Here is a 20848-nt window from a genome sequence, read left to right as displayed (position 1 = left end):
TTTTTTGTAAAAAAAATTTTTAATAATAAAATAATAGAGTATTTTCCAAAATTTCACGATTTTTCAACTTTTTTCGATTTTCAGTACGTTATGTTACCTATTCCAGAAATTTTAATGTCTTATTGGAAGGATTCATGCACAACACTACCAGAGGGACTCTCGATAGGGAAAGTTTAAAAAAAATCGTTGGAGCAGTTTTCGAGATACAGGCGTCCAAAAACGCTCCCAATCAGAAAATACCTGATTTTCAGAATGTCATATTTTGCTGCCCTCTCATAGGATCCGCGTGAAATGGGTATCATATGACAGTCGAATCCCCGGGCCACCCAACGATACCTTAATTTCTTTAATCCGTTGATATCGGATGAAGAAATCATGTTTTTCCCAAAAGCACCCATTTTTTGCGTTTTCTTTAAAATATCGGACATTTTTTCGACCACTTCCGGTTTAACGATTCTTGTCGAAATAGTTTTATCAGTTGGTTTTGGACTATAACTTCATGTTCGATAAGTTTCAGAAACGTCAATTCGGTCGTAAAACGAAACTCGGGCACACAAAATGGGCAGAAAATTCGAAAAATAAAGGGTGATAACTCTGAATGAAAGTTATATTCCTGGAATCGGATTGCCTTCAGGTATCCAAAAATGTAGGTCAAATTTGAAAATTTTGAAAAATTACAAAAATTGTCTCCTAAACAACGTATTTTCAAATTTCGAACGACAAAAGCCATAGATGAATGTTCGAAATTGAAAAATATGAGATAGCCATTGTCTCGGAAAAGATTCAGAGTTTCCAAAAATGTGAATTGTTTTAAAATAGGTAAAGAATTGGCGAAACCACGGCCGATTTTTGATTTATTGCTACCGTTCAAAATTCGGCCACTTCCGGTCTGCGCAGAAGTTCCAAAAATACTTTTTCGAGTAACCACCACATGGTTTCCCGAGAGAAAATTTAACCCCAGATCGATATCTGTTTTCGATCATGGAGAAAAAGGCTCCCGCGGTAAATAATAATAATAATAATAACTAGATCTGCATAGCAGATATGAAAGCTTTCATATTAACTGCAAATGGGGTTATTAGAATCTATTGAAACAATAAGTATAAATGTCATCAGGTATCTGAAATATTACATTTACCTTATGAACAAAATGGGAAAAATACAAAACAAAAATTGTCGACTTGTGGCTACCATCCAAGGCATATTTAGAAAACCATATATTATATACAGAGTACGCAGGACAGGAATTACTTGTGCTTCAATGTAAACCGGCCCGTTTCTTGCCTTTAGTTTTAGAGTTAGGTGTGATTTTCAAAGGATTCAATCGGAAATCGCTGAAAATCAATTGGCTTCTTACCTTAAACACTGTATAAATATAAAGTCAATCGGATATTGAATTTAGCCTCTAAAGCGTCCACAAGATTTTTTAAAGTGATCAAGGGCAATAACTCTGACGGTAATTATCGGAAATGGCAGTAAATATCAGATATCGCTGAAAATCAATATTGTAGGCATCTTCGTGTCATGACCTTAAACACTGCGCATAAATTTAAAGTCAATCGGATATTAACTTTGGCCTCTAGAGCGTCCACAAGATATTTTGAAGTGATCAGGGGCCACATCTCTGGCAGTAAATATCAGATATCGCTGAAAATCAATCGCCTACTTCGTCTCATGACCTTAACCACTGTGTATAAATTTAAAGCCAATCGGACATTAACTTTGGCCTCTAGAGCACCCACAAGATTTTTTTTAAGTGATGAAGGGCCATAACTCTGACAGTAATTATCGGAAATCGCTGAAAATCAATTGGCTTCTTCATCTCATGACCTTAAACACTGTGTATAAATTTAAAGTTCATCAGGTCTTGACTGAACATTTTGAGCTACAGCTTGACAATTTCATTGGTCGATGCTTTGGGACAAGATAACCTTGATTTCTATCTGACAGAGAGTGATGAAATTTACAGTATAGTTTGATTGCTCGATACTTTTGAAAAAAATATGAAAGTGCGATTAATTAATGTGTCATCTTTTACTTTGGGGTTTTGGCGGGAGACATCAGCCATACTGTTTGCTTGTTTAATATCCCCTATACAATATACGCTCGACCTCATTACCCGAACTGGGGTAGAAAAGTGGGATCTTTGACAATGAGGCAATGAACTTGTACATTCTTTTGCAGCTGCACAAGAGGGAACATCAACGCCGGATTAACCATGGTGGTGGGAAAGGGGGCTGATACCGACCGTGAAGCCCCGCAAGGGGGTCGGGTCAGGGGGTTCTCCCGCTAAGAAATTTTAATTGGAGGCCGAAAACGTGATTTCATGGCATTTCAGGCACTTGTGTCGGAGCCATTTAGAAATACCTCCCCCAGAAAAATAAAATTCTGCCACAAAATTAGCCACAATCCATGCGGGTGCTGTGAAATTTCTAGAGGAGGGAGCTGGAACCCATGAGCCCGTTAAATTCGCCACTGTAAATGAGCAGAGCTACATCAAACCTAATTTTGAGTCCCTCAGTGATAAATAACTTGATTCAAAATCGTATTATAGCCCCAACGACGATTTGATGACTGGAGACCGTAACGTTACGACAAAGTCTAACACTGTAAGTACCAAATAGTCATACGAGATATGTGCATCTCATCAAATTCAGCTTATACCATACCCACAATAATGTTACGGAGTCAGTGAGTTCAAGTTAGACAATACGCTGACCTTCCACTGACCATGCTTATAATATAAAATCTGTCAATGACAGCTGATTCATTGTTTAGTTTTTTATATGATATATTTAATATCAATAATATATGTATATGCATGCTTTATTTTACTTTACACGACCTCTAAAAATGCCCCAAATCGTAAAAATACGACTTTTTTGATTTCGATCTCCTTTTTTCGGCTACCCCGGACATTTTCAAAAAATGATACAATGATTTCAAACAACAGGCCAGCTATTAGCCTCTCGATTGACAAGAGTTTCATCGCCCTCCATTCATTATAACCAATGTCATCGTGCCCTAAAGAATCAACAAATCAGCTTGCTTATCTCTGCTTACCCTAGGCACAAAATGCTCATCTTTCAACTCAATCATGACATTGACCTAGTGAACGCCTACACCAAGTTTGAACATTCTAGCTTATTTAGAAGGAGAGTTCTTGTGTTCCAAAGTCCCGGCCCTTCAAATTGCTTCTATTTTTCATTTTCAATTCAAAATGGTGACCATCACGTGACCGAAATCAAAATTCTGATCCGATAGATTTTTAGGCATTCCTTCCAGGATTCCGAAAATATGACGCCCGAGTCTGTAAGTAAAATAGCAAAAAAGCCTTTTTGATTTTTCACGTTTAAAGATGGTGGCACTTCCGGTTCGATCGACAAACTCCATATTTTGTGTACGAATCAATAATTACTTGTCTAGTATCGAATTTTTTTTTTAGGTCATTCTGACCTATATTTCGACGATTTTTTTGAAAACTTTGATCCTTAATTTCACCAAGGGGAGATAATTTAGAAAATTTCCAAGGACATCATTGAAGTCGCATTGGCAAGATCTACTAACATTCTAAATTTCACGAAAATCGCACAACTATTAAAGAAGTTGTCAAATTGGTAATAACTTCCGGTTCGAAATGACAGCGACGAATTTTCGAAATGCCAAAATCCGAAATTGCAGATTTGAAGTAAATGTTTCAAGATACTCAAAGAAAAAAGAATTAGTAAAATAGGTCAAATAGTCACAAAGTTACAGCATTGTAGGTCAAATGCATTCCTTCGTAAAATTCGGTGATTTCGGATTCGTAAAACGTTTTGAAAATATATTTAATCAACAGCCACCACCCATTTTTGGGGGGATAGGTAAAAGTTTCAGAACGATCCTATGGTTAGATTCTGAGAAATCCGATTTGTGGACAAAACACAAAAAAAAAATAACAATAATAATCTTAACAGAAACAATAAGCTTTCATATGTAATATGAAAGCTTAACTAGATCTGCTAAGCAGATATTAAAGCTTTCATATTCACAGTCACTGTCACATGTCATAGAAATAATATGAACAGAAAAAAAAAAATCATTATAATGAGTAAAAATTTGGTGAAGTTAATTCGATTTTTCACTGGTAAATAATTAAATAGACAAGTGGCATAACTTGACCCGCATCCCATCAGCTATCCTGAAAAATGCTGGAAAAATTAAACAAGTAAATTGTGTTTAGTACTGGGTTAATTAAGACAGGCATATGCCTTTGCTATACAGGATGACATGAGGGTAATTTAGCTCGGGAGGTGTAGGCCTGCAGCCAAAATTTCTAGCTAGCTTAGAAACACAACTCCGCTACACGGTCTTCCATAAAAGAAAAACTATACATTTTTGGAAAGCTTATGATGCCAGGAAGACAAAATCTGGGAGTTCCAAGCAAAATGTTTGCAATTTATTGATTTAGGGCCAGATGAAATTCGTCAAAATTGTCAAATAAATGCTATTTGTGTACTAACAATTCTGAAGTTGACATAAAATTAAATAGTTGGTAAAACACCTCATGCCTTCATCCTTGGCAATGAACAGTTTATTGGACAGATTTTGATGTAAATAAAAATGCTCAAAACACAAATGTCATGGGTGAATAAAGAATTGTGGAAATCCATTAACGGTAAAAAAGAATTATCTCCCTTTCTGTCAAATGCCTGTAATTGATAGACTATCAGGTCTTGTATGAATCATAAGACCAGGTGTGGGCAAACAAGCCCAATAATTATTTTGTTTGTTGGATCTCAAGGGCCTGTTAGGGTTGGTTGTTGGATGTTTGCTCAGAAATTATCGCTTGTATGGAAAATGCTAGAGTCGATTTGTAGCATATTCTAGCCAGGGGATATGTTTGACAGTAGTTGAGTGATATGCTTTTGAAATAATGGAGATCAGTAGCACTTTATAAGCATTGAACCACATGATTTTTTTCCACTAAGATAAACATTCTAAACCCACATACATGTTCCCTTTCAATTAGCCACTACAGTATTTTTACAACTGTACATGTAGCTATGAACTACTATTTCGGATATGATTAATGGTCAAATTACAAACATACATGTTTGTGTATCTGGGCTGGAATGAAGGGAAAGGTTAGAAAACAGGATGAACAGTTGTGAAATTATTTATTAAAGTGAAACAATCATTGAAAGTCAAAATTAAACAATTACTCTGCACATCAAATGTCATCAAAGTTAATCTTCATTATCATCATCACTGTCACTAAATGTATTAACATCAAATTCGGTCTCTTTAACAGTTTTTTTTTCATTTTCACATTGACTACACATGCACAGGTCTGTACAAGAAAGGGGGGGTTGTGATGGCCTAGAGTGCCGCGCTTCGACCTCGAGCTGGTCGGTCACCTCTGGCTTGTGGCTGTGGCTTTGATCCCAGGTGTGAGCGTATGTGGCATGGAGATAGAGGCGTCTTCTCAACCTCGTGGGTTTCCTCCGGGCACTCCGGTTTCCTCTCACTGCTAAAGACCCATACGCGCAAGCGAATTATTGAAATAAAATTGAAACCGTATGTTAGTCCCAAAATGACCTAGTTTGTGTTGAGTGGACGTTAAACCCCATTTCTCTCTCTCTCTCTCTGTACAAGACAACTTTGCAGGCCATTTATATATGTATATGCATGCTTTATTTTACTTTACACGACCTCTAAAAATGCCCCAAATCGTAAAAATACGACTTTTTGGATTTCGATCTCCATTTTTTCGGCTACCCCGGACATTTTCAAAAAATGATACAATGATTTCACACAACAGGCCAGCTATTAGCCTCTCGATTGACAAGAGTTTCATCGCCCTCCATTCATTATAACCAATGTCATCGTGCCCTAAAGAATCAACAAATCAGCTTGCTTATCTCTGCTTACCCTAGGCAAAAAATGCTCATCTTTGAACTCAATCATGACATTGACCTAGTGAACGCCTACACCAAGTTTGAACATTCTAGCTTAATTAGAAGGAGAGTTCTTGTGTTCCAAAGTCCCGGCCCTTCAAATTGCTTCTATTTTTCATTTTCAATTCAAAATGGTGACCATCACGTGACCGAAATCAAAATTCTGATCCGATAGATTTTTAGGCATTCCTTCCAGGATTCCGAAAATATGACGCCCGAGTCTGTAAGTAAAATAGCAAAAAAGCCTTTTTGATTTTTCACGTTTAAAGATGGTGGCCCTTCCGGTTCGATCGACAAACTCCATATTTTGTGTACGAATCAGTAATTACTTGTCTAGTATCAAATTTTTTTTTTAGGTCATTCTGACCTATATTTCGACGATTTTTTTGAAAACTTTGATCCTTAATTTCACCAAGGGGAGATAATTTAGAAAATTTCCAAGGACATCATTGAAGTCGCATTGGCAAGATCTACTAACATTCTAAATTTCACGAAAATCGCACAACTATTAAAGAAGTTGTCAAATTGGTAATAACTTCCGGTTCGAAATGACAGCGACGAATTTTCGAAATGCCTAAATCCGAAATTGCAGATTTGAAGTAAATGTTTCAAGATACTCAAAGAAAAAAGAATTAGTAAAATACGTCAAATAGTCACAAAGTTACAGCATTGTAGGTCAAATGCATTCCTTCGTAAAATTCGGTGATTTCGGATTCGTAAAACGTTTTGAAAATATATTTAATCAACAGCCACCACCCATTTTTGGGGGGATAGGTAAAAGTTTCAGAACGATCCTATGGTTAGATTCTGAGAAATCCGATTTGTGGACAAAACACAAAAAAAAAATAACAATAATAATCTTAACAGAAACAATAAGCTTTCATATGTAATATGAAAGCTTAATAACTAGAACTGCGATGCAGTGATGACGGGTTTCACCGGTGCCACGTTACCCTAAACATATGTCACTTCCGGTACCAATGAAACCATTAAACAGGTTTCCACCTCATTATTGCACACATCAAATAAAATGGACGCCAAATCAACCAAATCCAGCAATATCAATTCATTTTATATATTTGTTACATGTAAGTGTACAGTACTTCCGGTTATAATGAAAATATTCAATTAGTTTTATGAAATCAGAAATGGCATAAGGCATCACATGGTGAAAATTTTATGTAAATCGAATAATAATTGCCACTTTTATAGACCAAAAACCTTAAAAAGTGACTTGTAGAAAACCGTCAATTCCTCTGCAACCATACAAGTAAGAAACCATTTTCTGGAATCTGTATGATCGTATGGGTTTATTCTATTTGTTGATTGAAATCAAATATCATAATTTTAAAAACATAACAACTCAGACTCATTTGAATAAAATATCTGTTTTGAAAGCTAAAAATACAGTTTTTGCCAAAATGACGTTACTTCCGGTGATAATGAAAATCTTAAATTACTTGTATGAAATCGTAAATGGCATTAGGTATCACATAGTGAAAATTTCATGAAAATCGAATAATAATTGACACTTTTATGGACAAAAAACCTTGAAAAGTGACCTGTTGAAAATTACCTATTTCTCTACAACTGAACAAGTTAGAAACCATTTTGTGATACCTATATGATCGTTTGGGTTCATTCTATTAGTTGATTAGAATCAAATATCAAAATATTAAACAAACAACAAATACGACTCATTTCAATAAATTATTTGTTTCTAAGGCTATAAATACAGTTTTTACCCAAATTTCGTCATTTCCGGTGACATGGAAAATGTTAAATTGAGTTGAACTAGTCACAATTGACATTATGCATCAAATGGTGTCACTTTTATGAAAATCCAATAATAATTGACTCTTTTACAGACACAATAGCGTAAAGAGTGACTCATGCAAAATTGACCATTTCTCGGCAACTGCTCATATTACAAACTAATTTTGAGATAGATTCTCTTCGTATGGATTAATGCTACAAGTTTATGAAAGTTGCGAAGAAATATATTAAAATATGAAAAGCCTGAATGGGTTGTAAATAGCTCATTTTTTCACCTTTTTTCACCTTTAAATCAAAATGACCCGAAAACGAAATCGAAATTAAAAAAACTGAGCCCGATGTTTTCTGCGCCTTTACAGGGCACACACTTTCAGTCATACCAGATTTGAAAACAATAATATTTGCTTTCAAAAAGTGGTACCAAACTGTCAAAATTGTAGTTTTTGCTAAATTTACGTCACTTCCGTTGCCGAAAGGTAACTTTACCGGTAACAAAAAAAATGACATTTTGGATTACGGAGCATATGAACTTTGTTTTATACAAATCGAGCAATAAATAATTAATCCTGGACTGAAAAACTGAATTAGCCAATGGGGATCAAGGAAATTTACGATGACAAAAAATGGTGCCATTTTTGGTCAAATCAGATGACTCTTTAACCCTGGGTAAAATACCACATTAAAATATTCATGAATAAAAAAGTTTTTTGTAAAAATTTAAATTTTCAAAATTTGGCGCCTAATATCTCCGACGATTCGTGGAAAATCAAAAATCTAAAGAACCGTGGCTATGTGCCTTGTCTCTGGCTATGTTAAAATGTATCCAATGTTAAAATCCGACGATTTTTGTTAATATTACGGCAATATTTCAAAAATCGACGATTTCGACGATTTCGGACATTTCGCATTGTCGCAGAACGTTCGAAATAGCTTTAATCTCTAAGTCACACCCACTTTTCCAGTAAAACCGAAGACATCGAATCAAACCGACAAGTAGTTTCTGAGATACAATTAAATTGGAAAAAAAAAAAAATAATAATAATAAGAATAATAATAAGAATAATTTTAACAAAAACAATAGTGTTTCACACAAGCTACGCAGTGTGAAACCCTAATAATTTTAGTAATCTCAATAGGCTTTTAGACGAAAGTCTGAAAGCCTAACTAGACCTGCAAGCAGCACTGAACCGGCTTTCAGGAATCAGACAGGAAGTTTGTCATACAATAGCCCATTCATCGAGCTACCAAACGATACTTTAGATGTTTTGATGCGGTCACACCCGACGGTGAAATCACGATTTTTGCAAGAGCACCGATTTTTACTGGGTTTTTTTAAATATCGAATATTTTTTCAACTACTTCCGGTTTACGGATCATTGTCGGGATAGATTTAACACGTTGTATAGGAACTTAACTTCCTGTACCAGAAGTTTCAGAAAGATCCATTGGACAGTTTTTAAAAGAAAGGAAAATTAGAAGATATTTAGCAAATAATTGGTAGTCTGATGCCAATGTCTTATCTCCCTTATACCATTAGACCATTAGAAAAAGATATAACGATTTTTCAACTTTTTTCAAAGATTGTGGCCCTCTTTGGACCATTTATACTATATTGAGGCTTTTAAATTTGGATTCACACCCTAGACCACCGTTAGTTTAAGAAAGGAAAAAAGAGAAGTTTTTGGGATGAAAGCATCTGAATAGCCCCCAAAAATGAAACTACTGGATTTTCAGCTTCCCATTATATATTGCCTAACCAGCAAATTTTTACCATTTAGATGTTATACGACCGTCCATTGTTCGGGCTATCCAATGACACTTTAGTTGTTTTGAAATCTTACGTAGTAATCACTTTTTTCGCAAGATCACCATTTTTTTACTTTTTGTTTTTTTTTTCTCAAAATATCAGATATTTTTTCGACTACTTCCGGTTTTTGGATCATTGTCGGGAAAATTTTAACAAGTTGTTTGGTTACCTAACCTTCTCTACAAGAAGTTTCAGAAAAATCCATACAGCTGTTTTCCAAAGAAAGATTGGACACCTTATATTATTTCAATGCTTTTATTTTTGGACTCACGCCATAATCCACCGATAGTACTCTTGAGTAAAAAAGGTTTAAGAAAAATCGTAGTGTTCGTTTTCGAGAAAATGGCGTCTCAAAATGCTTCAAAACGGAAAATACTAGATTTTTGGCGTACAATATTTTATTTTCTAGCCATCTAAATCGTATCATTCAGATGTCATATGATAGTCCATTAATGGGGCTATCCAGCGAAACTTTGGTCCGCTAACATCTGATGGAGAAATCAAGTTTTTCTCAAGAGTGCTATTTTTTTTAACCCTTTTTCTTCATTTTTTGAATGCTTCCGGTATGAAGATTATTGTCGGGATAGTTTTAATAACCGGATTGGCTTATCAAATAGCCACAGGGCTATGTAATGATATATTACATTGTCTGGTCAGATAAAATGCCCATGGAAAATCCTATGTTCAATAGGGGCAAAAATGTCAATATATCGAAAATTAAATTTAAACATTTCAATAAATATTATACATCGTTAGAATTGTAATTAGGTCAGCTATCTGAATGTGTAACTTTTTTGTAAAAATTTGTTTAAATAATAAAGTAATAGAGCATTTTCCAAAATTTCACGATTTTTCAACTTTTTTCGATTTTCAGTACGTTACCTATTCCAGACATTTCAATGTCTTATTGGATGGATTCATGCACAAGACTACTGGAGGGACTCTCGATAGGGAAAGTTTTAGAAAAATCCTTGGAGTAGTTTTCGAGATACAGGCGTCCAAAAACGCTCCAAATCAGAAAATACTTGATTTTCACTTTTACTGAAACACTTTTACATGTTTGGGATACGAAACTCTCAAGTGAACAGTCAGAGTCAAAAGTTACACCTAGATTTCGTACTGAAGCTGATGGTAAAATAGCTTCGTCACCCACTCGAATAGATGGGATAGAGTTGGTATGATTGAAACGTGATTTAAAGTGCATGACTTCGGTTTTTGCATCGTTCAAAACTAATCTGTTTTTAAACATCCATGATCGAATCTATTGATGAAATGACACTTGTTGGGTCTTGAGATGTTATATACGCCTGGGTATCGTCGGCGTAGATCATTGATTCCAAATCATGTCGCGTAATTATTTCCTCTAAAGGAGACGTGTAAAGGGTGAAAAGCGCCGGTCCCAAGACTGTCCCCTGTGGTACACCATGTTTAAGTTGACGTCTTGTAGAAATATTACCATTTCCAATAGTTACACATTGACTCCTATTACTAAGATAATTTTAGACCTTTTTTTCACCTCTAAATCGAATTTGCTCGAAAATGAAATCGAAATTAAAAAAACTAAGCTCAGGGTTTTTTGCGCCTTTAAAATAAAGTGAAAAATCAAAGTTAACATTTCAGAACAAAACTTATATTGCGGGAATCAGATTGATGACAGCTATCCAAAAATGTAAGTCGAATTTCAAAATTAGAGCGACAAAGTTTCTAAACTCGACGTTTTTGAACTGCTATCTGCTCAGAAATGTCTCCAGCTATCCAAAAATGTAAATGTCTGAATTAACAGAATTATGGCCGATTTTCAATTTGCGTGCACGTTAAAGATTTGACACATTTCCGCTATGCGCACAAATTTTGTTTTACATTTGAGCACTAACTACCACCCAGTTTCCCGAGAAAAAATCAAACTTCAGACCTCTATCTCTTATAGTTGTTGAGAAATAGGCAAAATGGAAAAAAAATTAATAATATTAATCTTAGTAATAACAGTAGCCTTTCACCATTAATGGTGAAAGCCTAATTAATCTTAGTAATAACAATAGTCTTTCACCGAACCGAAGGTGAAAGCCTAATAATAATAATTTTAGTAATCTCAATAGGCTTTCAGACGAAAATCTGAAAGCCTAATAATAATAATAGTTTTAGTAAAAAAAGTTTAAGAAAAATCATAGTTTTCATTTTCGAGAAAATGGCGTCTCAAAATGACTAAAACGGAAAATACTAGATTTTTGGCTTACCATAATATATTTTCTAGCCATCTAAATCGTATCATTCAGATGTCATATGATAGTCCATTAATGGGGCTATCCAGCGATACTTTAGTTCTTTTGGTCCGCTAACATCTGATGGAGAAATCAAGTTTTTCGCAAGAGCGCTATTTTTTTTAACCTTTTTTCTTCATTTTTATACGCCCACATTGAAATGTGGTCGTATATTGTCGTCGCCCCCGTCCGTCCGTCCATAGGTCCGGCTTCCACAATTGCTTGTGGATGCTCTAGAGGCCAAAGTTAATATCCGATTGACCTTAAATTTATACACAGTGTTTAAGGTCTTGAGACGAAGAAGCCTAGTGATTTTCAGCGATTTCCGATAATTACTGCCAGAGTTATGGCCCTTGATCACTTCAAAAAATCTTGTGAACACTCTAGAAGCCAAAGTTAATATCCGATTGACCTTAAATTTATACACAGTGTTTAAGGTCATGAGACGAAGAAACCTATTGATTTTCAGCAATTTCAGATAATTACTGCCAGAGTTATGGCCCTTGATCACTTTGAAAAATCTTGTGGACGCTCTAGAGGCCAAAGTTAATATTCGATTGACTTTAAATTTATACAAAGTGTTTAAGACACGGTCGTGAAACGAAGAAGCCTATTGATTTTCAGCGATTTCCGATAATTAGCTGCTGTAGGCGTATGTTTCGTTGCCTGGCAACCTATATTTTGAATACTTCCGGTATGGAGATTATTGTCGGGATAGTTTTAATAACTGGATTGGCTTATCAAATAGCCACAGGGCTATGTAATGATATATTACATTGTGTGATCAGATAAAATGCCCCTGGGAAATCCTATGTTCAATAATGCCAAAAATGCAAAAATGTCAATATATCAAAAATTAAATTTAAATATTTCAATACATATTATACATTGTTAGAATCGTAATTAGGTCAGCTATCTGAATGTGTAACTTTTTTGTAAAAATTTGTTTAAATAATAAAGTAATAGAGATTTTTCCAAAATTTCACGATTTTTCAACTTTTTTCGATTTTCAGTACGTTATGTTACCTATTCCAGAAATTTTAATGTCTTATTGGAAGGATTCATGCACAACACTACCAGAGGGACTCAGTCCCTTTTTTATCCTATTCCAGAAATTCAATGTCTTATTGGATGAATTCATGCATAAGACTACCAGAGGGACACTCGATAGGGAAAGTTTAAGAAAAATCCTTGGAGCAGTTTTCGAGATACAGGCATCCAAAAACGCTCCAAATCAGAAAATACTTGATTTTCAGCTAGCGTTAATTAACTGACCTCTCAGACAGCTTTCCCCCCTTGTTAATTAACACACCTTATTTACAGTTTTAATGCTGTAATACTGAGTAATAGTCAGAAAATTAATTTTCTTTCGATACACGTACAAATAACAACCATGACTGAGAATTACGTGGTGGCTGTGCACAGATTCACCCTTTAGCAGTTCTCAGTGCTGGTATACAATTATTAAAAACGAAACTGAAAGCCAAACTTTTAACTTTGTTTCGTTAGGCACTAAAATTTCGATATTTTTGCCAATTTTAATATTTTTGCCAATTGCAGACCTTTTTCCGATCAATGACAGTGTAATTCATCACTTGTATCTCCAGGAGAAGCTTGTACTTTGGATATTGAAAAAACATAAACGAATACTTTAAGTGATGAAAAAACTTTCTTTTTGATATTTTGGCATCTGATGGTCATGGTTTTTGTTTTTCCATTGTTTGCTTGCTTAAATTTTCATGACAAAATTGTGTACATCTGATTATTATTATGTCAGTAAAACTAAAATGTGTTAAATCTCAGTTTCTTTATTTTAACAAAGTGACATGTTACCCCAGATGTATATGTTAAAATGACTTTAGAGACCTTGTATCTTTCAAAAATTTTCGAGCCTATCTCTGAGTTGCTTGTTGCGGGCCTTGATAATAATACAGTTGTTTATATTATCACTCTAGAGCGTGATGCTGTGCCGATGGGTCAAAGTTGACGAGATACGCGTCACTGGTACCATACGATACAGCATGACTTGTGATAGAAACACTTGTTTATTTCCTAACTGATCTTATAAATTATGAGGAAAGCCTTTTTTTTTTTAAAATCAACGGATATCGGACCATAACTTCCTGGATTATGGCCACTGATTGTACAAAAAATCGTGTTTTTATCTTGTGGACCCTCTATCACCGTTACACCATAATTACGTGATACCAAGCATGTGATACCAAGGTTGTGGACCTATCTAGAGGTCACAATTTTTATTTGATTTTGATGAAACTTAAAATGTAAGTTTATATCCCAAAGTTCTTGGTTCCTTTCGATAGTGACACATATCGGACCATAATATCCTCGACTATGTCCCTTTATTGTAGGAAAAATCTCTTTTTAAGAAGCTTTTGCAAAATGTGGGTGTATCTTGCATGGAAACCACTTGTTAACAGTTTTTTGTAGAATTTGGTGTGAAGCATTGGGGTCATGAGAGAATGAACCCTATCGATATGCAGCTTTCTGCGACATTCTGTTCCAGAATGAATGCGATAAAGGCTATAGTTTTTAATGGATCTTTTTCATATTTGGCTGGACGCATTGGGGTCATCAATCCCTATCGTGAATTATCCCCTCTTTGCCAAAGACCTAATCAACGCAATAGAGGATAAAGGTTTTAACAGGTTTTTTTTAGGGGGAATTGCCTGAAATGGCGGGAAATTGAATAGTGTTGATATAAATGATGATCATCTTATAGATTAATAAAACATTGATTTCTAGATTTCAAGCAATCAACATGTCTAAATAAATGCATAGGGTGCCCCTTGGAAAACTTTGCGGAAGAGATGGATGGGGGGAGGCAGGGTTCCAAAGTCCCTGTGGCTGAAGGAGGAGTATCGCCACCCGAGAGGAGGATTTCTGGGACCAAGTTTTACTAGACCAGTTCTTTGCATAGATTTCGTTTTTGGGTGGTCATCAGGCATTTGAGGGAAGCTTTTCCAAGATAAAGGGGATAGATGGTTCCAATGTCTAAAATGGGGTGGAAATGTGTTAATATTGATATAAATGATGATCATCTTAAAGATTAGTAAAACATTAATTTCAAGCAATGTACATTGTACATCTGTAAATATACATAAAGGTGCCCCTTGGGCATCTGTTTTGCAATGCCAGTGTGGTGGGCAATGTCTAAAATTGTATGACCAGGTAGAATTAGAGCATAGTTAAAAAATTGAGGCCCCAGCCATTATAGATTAGCCAGAATCCTAATTAAAATAAACTCTGTACAGCCATTATAGATTAGCCAGAATCCTAATTAAAATAAACTCTGTAATTATATTAGAGAGACATTGTTTCATAAATTATTATCTATTGTAAAGTTAATCCAGTAAGGTATTAAGGATTATAAAGTTAGGGTAACTAAGAAACAAAGCTAAGGTATAAAAGTCCTGAAAATTGTATATTCAAAAAAGAGCCAGAGGACATACTGAAGGGCAGGTCTCTGATAAGTTATTTCTTAGATGCTGTTCCTTATTAAGTTACCTAGCCTGTGGGTCAGTATTGTATATATATTATTATTGTTAAACATACATTATGCAAGAGCTAAATCTGATTATTGCAAGTCTTTATTTAGGCTTCAGATGTCATAGAAATTATAAATTAGACCTTTATTTACACAACAAGCACAAAATCAACTCTGTAGACCCACGGATGGCTTGGATTCGGCTTGGATTTAAACAGGATTTCGTTGATTGATTAAATTTTTAAATGGCGTCGTAAGCGGAGATTAACCGTTACGTTGACGTCATACTCCCGGAAATAATTTTAGATCAAGGCTAAATGATAGATTGTACGAAGCGAGGCCGCTGTTGAGCTTGGGCCGCATGTCAGTCAATTTGATTGAAAGTTCAATAAATACGGCCTTGATATTATGTTTAGTTGTGGTTAAAATGAGAGTTTGGATGTCGGTATTATACGCTCTTTTGTCACTTGCGTTTACAGAAAAATTATAGAAATTGATAAACATCGCAGCTAACATCACCCCAGTTGAATTTCAGCTCCATTGGATCACTGTTCGGGAGTTACGTAGGCCTACCAGTTACAGTACAATAGTACAGTTAGGCTAACAAGAATTCGGCTATAATTATGCCTCATTGAATTGGTCCATTCCTTTCAAACTTTCGCTTCTTATCTATATATTAAAAGTCTTATTTTTAATTTGTAGTAAAAATAAATGTGATACGAATTGAATTGCAACCCCGTCTCAAACCACAGCCATTGAAAACGTTACTTGATAATCAAGATTATGTAGGTGGAGTTAACACCTGTCAATCAAACGATCGTTCATTCTTGGAGACGGTGAAGTGAGAGTTGACTCCTATTTCTAGTCAAAAATTACAATAGTGATAACTTTGTTCAGAATAAAGTAATTTGACTAAAATTTTCAATATCTTCTTCTTTCATCATCTATTTTTGAACTGTTATAGCAAGAATGGCCAACTCTCTATTAAAATCACGCATAATGTATCTTTAAGTATTGTTACAGAATATAAGATTATACCAAGAAGAAAGAGTTATTGAATTATTGTATGTTCAATCTCACACCCCCAACTAGATTGAACATATAAACCATCGTCGAAGGTTGGACCATAAGCAGGTCCCCAAAACCCCGGATGATAATTGTTTGGATATGTGATGATGTTGCTATAATTTTATGATGGTCAGAGTAGTAAAGCATTCATTTCTAGCACTGAAAATAAGTGCCCCTCAGACAACTGTTTTGTAATAATTTGCTATCCTTTCGTTTTAAGGGTTTTATTTATATTTTCGAATTTCATAAGTTCCTTTGTATTTAAATAATCCCGTAAAATTTTTGTAATAGATTAATTATCACCTATAACATGTATGAGCGTATTTCGACGCTTTGCATGCCTATCTTGGTGAATTTGGCGAACAACAGAGTTTTCCTTTCGGATAAACTGCTATCTAAGGCCATCTTTTTTAAAAAACAAAGCTGCTGTGTGGGCGTATTTCCACGCTTTGGGTGTTTATTTTTAACAGATTTGGTTGTATATTGTCATCCATATTTTTGTCCACCTCTAGTTGCCCAGCAGTATTCTAATTATAAAATGTTGCATATCAGTAATGATAATCAACACAATGAGACAAGTGGTACATAAAAACATGTACACTGTATATACGGTCAATGATTAAAACGAGTCAGACATTCTATCTAATCTTTCATAATGCCAATTTAATGAGTTTTTACTCTTAATCTGATTTTAGTGTTTTCATTACGGACAAAAGAAAAAATATGTGTAAACCCTTGTTGACTTCACGGACAAATTAGCTGCTGTGGGCGTATGTTTCTTTGCCTGTCAAACTTATCTTTTTATACGCCTACATTTTCATGTGGACGTATATTGTTGTCGCCCCTGTCCATCCGTCGTGACACTCTATAGGTCACAATTTTTATCCGATTTTGAAAAATTGTGTTTTTAGCTTGTGGTCCCTCTAGAGGTCACAATTTTTATCCAATTTAAAAAAACGTTTTAGTATATCACCGTTACACCCTAATGATGGTTGAGTTCAAATTTCGTGAAAATTGGACCAAAACTGCCGGACAAAATGGCTGCCCCTTGTTCGCAAATTGTGTAAAAATATGGTATATCAAGGTTGTGGACCCTCTAGAGGTCACAATTTTCAACCGATTTTGATGAAACTTGAAATGCATGATTATGTCCCAAAGATCATGGTTCCTTTCAAAATTTCGTGCATACCGGATCGTACTTTCCTGAATTATGGCCCCTGATTGTTTTAAAAATCGAGCTTTTAGCTTGTTGTCCCTCTAGAGGTCACAATTTTTATATTGTCGTCGCCCCCGTCCGTCCGTCAGTGATTTCCGATAATTACTGGCAGAGTTATGGCCCTTGATCGCTTCAAAAAATCTTGTGGACGCTCTAGAGGTCAAAGTTAACATCCGATTAACTGTAAATTTATACACAGTGTTTAAGGTCATGAGACGAAGAAGCCTATTGATTTTCAGCGATTTCCAATAATTACTTCCAGAGTTATGGCCCTTGATCACTTCAAAAAATCTTATGTACTCTCTACAGGTCAAAGTTAATATCCCATTGACTTTAAATTTATACACAGTGTTTAAGGTCATGAGACGAAGAAGCCTATTGATTTTCAGCAATTTCCGATAATTACTGCCAGAGTTATGGCCCTTGATCACTTTGAAAAATCTTGTGGACACTCTAGAGGCTTAAGTTAATATCCGATTGAGTTTAAATTTATACACAGTGTTTAAGGTCATTAGACGAAGAAGCCTATTGATTTTCAGCGATTTCCGATAATTACTGCCAGAGTTATGGCCCTTGATCACTTTGAAAAATCTTGTGGACACTCTAGAGGCTTAAGTTAATATCCGATTGAGTTTAAATTTATACACAGTGTTTAAGGTCATGAGACGAAGAAGTTTATTCATTTTCAGCGATTTTTGATAATTACTGCCAGAGTTATGGCCCTTGATCACTTCAAAAAATCTTGTAAATGCTCTAGAGGCTCAAGTTAATATCCGATTGAGTTTAAATTTATATACAGTGTTTAAGGTCATGAGACGCAGAAGTTTATTCATTTTCAGCGATTTTCGATAATTACTGCCAGAGTTATGGCCCTTGATCACTTCAAAAAATCTTGTAAATGCTCTAGAGGCTCAAGTTAATATCCGATTGACTTTAAATTGATACAGAGTGTTTGAGGTCATGAGACGAGGAATCATATTGATTTTCAACGATTTCCGATAATTACTGTCAAAGTTATGGCCCTTGATCACTTTGAAAAATCTTGTGACCCTATAGAAGCTAAAGTTATCATCTGATTGACTTCAAATTCATACACAGAGTGTAAGGTCTTGAGACGAACAAGTATATTTATTTTCAGTGAATTTTTATGACTTGAACAGCTAAATCCATGATGTTATAAGTTTCCTATACTAAACGTTAGCATGGGGCAAACAAATTCTAATGGTTTTCTGATAATTACTTAATCTGTTGTTACTCTAGTCTTAATCAGATTTAAATGTGTTATAAATGTTTCATTACCGAAAAAAGTAAAAATATGTGACAACTCTTGTTGACTGCCCGGACGATTTAGCCGCTGTGGGCGTATGTTTCGTTGCCTGGCAACCTATCTTTATCTGATTTAAAAAAACGTTTTAGTATATCACGGTTACACCCTATTGATGGTTGAGTTCGAATTTCAGACAAAATGGACGTCCCCTGTACGCAAATATAATGTAAACATCTGGTATATCGATTAAGGTTGCGGACCTCCTAGAGGTAACTTCCTGGATTATGGCTCCTGCTTGGTTGAAAAATCACATTTTTTAGATTGTGAATTCTCTAGAGGTCGCAATTTTTTTTCTTATTTTAAAAACCGTTTAGATATATCACCATTCCACCATAATGAAGATTGAATTCAAATTTCGTGAAAATCGAAATGAAACTGCCTGACAAAATGGCTGCTCCTTGTAAGCAAATTGTGTATAAGTATGTAATACAAAGGTTATGGACCCTTTAGAGGTCCCAATTTTTATCTGATTTTGATGAAACTTAAAACATATCTTTATATTCCAAAAATCTCAGTCCCTTTTGATATTTGCGCATTTCAGACATTCAGACCATAACTTTGTGGATTATGGCCCCTGAGTGTACGAAAAATCGTTTTTGTTTTTAGCTTTTTCTCTATCCATCTCTTGCAAAATGTGGCAGCCACTGGTTTCAAATTTTGTTGTGAAGCATTTTAATGCGTTTAATGTTCAGTAATATTTTGTAGTATTTTGTTTAAATGAAATAATTCATCCAATAATGACCCAGATGCTGCACATTTAATGCATCAATTATTTACGTCAGCATTGAATCGTGCACTTATGTGACCCCAAATGAAAATGTAAAAATTTACGTTCTACATCTTGCATATTTCCTTTGGTAGTATCTGATGTACTTGGTATAGGATTTGTAAACAATGAATTGTCTATATTACAGTATTATAAATGTGGAGGACAATTTGCTTTAGTAACCTTAGGTTGTATTGGAGCCTATACTGCATTTACACTTCTTATTACCCAATGGAGGTAAGTTTAATTCATATGCATTTGTTTCTTACAGATATTTATTTAATACAAATATATTTATTCAATAGTGCTTTCTTAGGATGATTTCACATATGTTGAGACAATGCATGATAGGAGTGTATGTCAGACATTAAAAAACATGCATGATGTTACACCATAGTCCGGCAGCAGGTCGTCAAACCTGGAAATATAATCCACCTAATGTTTTTTAATGGATTAAATATCTTCAGTATGTGTAGATTCAGAATCCGGATGATGCCACCCTGGCACCCTTGGGGAAATTTAAATATTCAAGATGGCCGCCATGAGGCATTTTCTTGTTATTTAGAGGGGTAAAATATGTGACAGATTCTCTCGGACTTCCATTTAAAGATGTTTTCTATAAGAATTCGACCCACTGAATCCAATGAGCTTGGGTATTCCTCTAAAAATGACAGCTTGGTGGCTTATTTTGGCAGGAAACTTATAAAGTTCCCATAAAAGGTGTGTAATATATTGAAATATAGGTTTTTGGTGTATTATATATCTTCAATATGTGTAGTTTCAGAATCCGGATGATGCCACCCTGGCATCCTTGAGGAAATTAAAAAATTCAAGATGGCCGTCATGAGGCATTTTCTGGTTATTTACTTTAATTTAGTGGGGTACAATTTGGGAAAAATTCCCTCGGACCTCGATATGAAGGTGGTTTCTGTAAGAATTTGACCCGCTGAATCTAATGAGCTTAGGTATAGCCCAAAAAGTGATGACTAATTCCGCTAGGGGGCCAAATTCACAATGGCGGCTCGTTTTTTGAGGTAAACTCATAATGATTCCTAATATGATTTGCAATACATTGAAATATATAGGTTTTCGTTGTCAACTTCTTCAGATATAAACATAAATAAAGGTTCAACCAAAAGGTGTTCAACTATCAGACCATTGTGTGTTGAAAGCAAATGTTTCTAAT

The 20848-nt window shown here is 35.0% G+C and overlaps 1 protein-coding gene across 7 annotated transcripts in view; it reads left to right on the top strand.

Annotated features, from left to right (window-relative positions):
* The window catches only part of LOC126811175 (iron-sulfur clusters transporter ABCB7, mitochondrial), a 267797-nt gene that overhangs the window by 98851 nt on the left and 148098 nt on the right, over positions 1-20848 (top strand). For all 7 annotated transcript variants that reach the window (XM_050536721.2, XM_050536720.2, XM_050536723.2 and 4 more), the window contains exon 6: positions 19811-19899. In XM_050536721.2, coding sequence (XP_050392678.1) covers positions 19811-19899 — 89 coding nt within the window. The remainder of the gene's footprint in view (positions 1-19810; positions 19900-20848) is intronic.

This window comes from Patella vulgata, chromosome 2 (genome assembly GCF_932274485.2).
Source record: "Patella vulgata chromosome 2, xgPatVulg1.2, whole genome shotgun sequence".
Classification (NCBI taxonomy): Eukaryota; Metazoa; Mollusca; class Gastropoda; family Patellidae; genus Patella; species Patella vulgata.
This window is presented reverse-complemented; position numbering and strand designations above follow the sequence as displayed.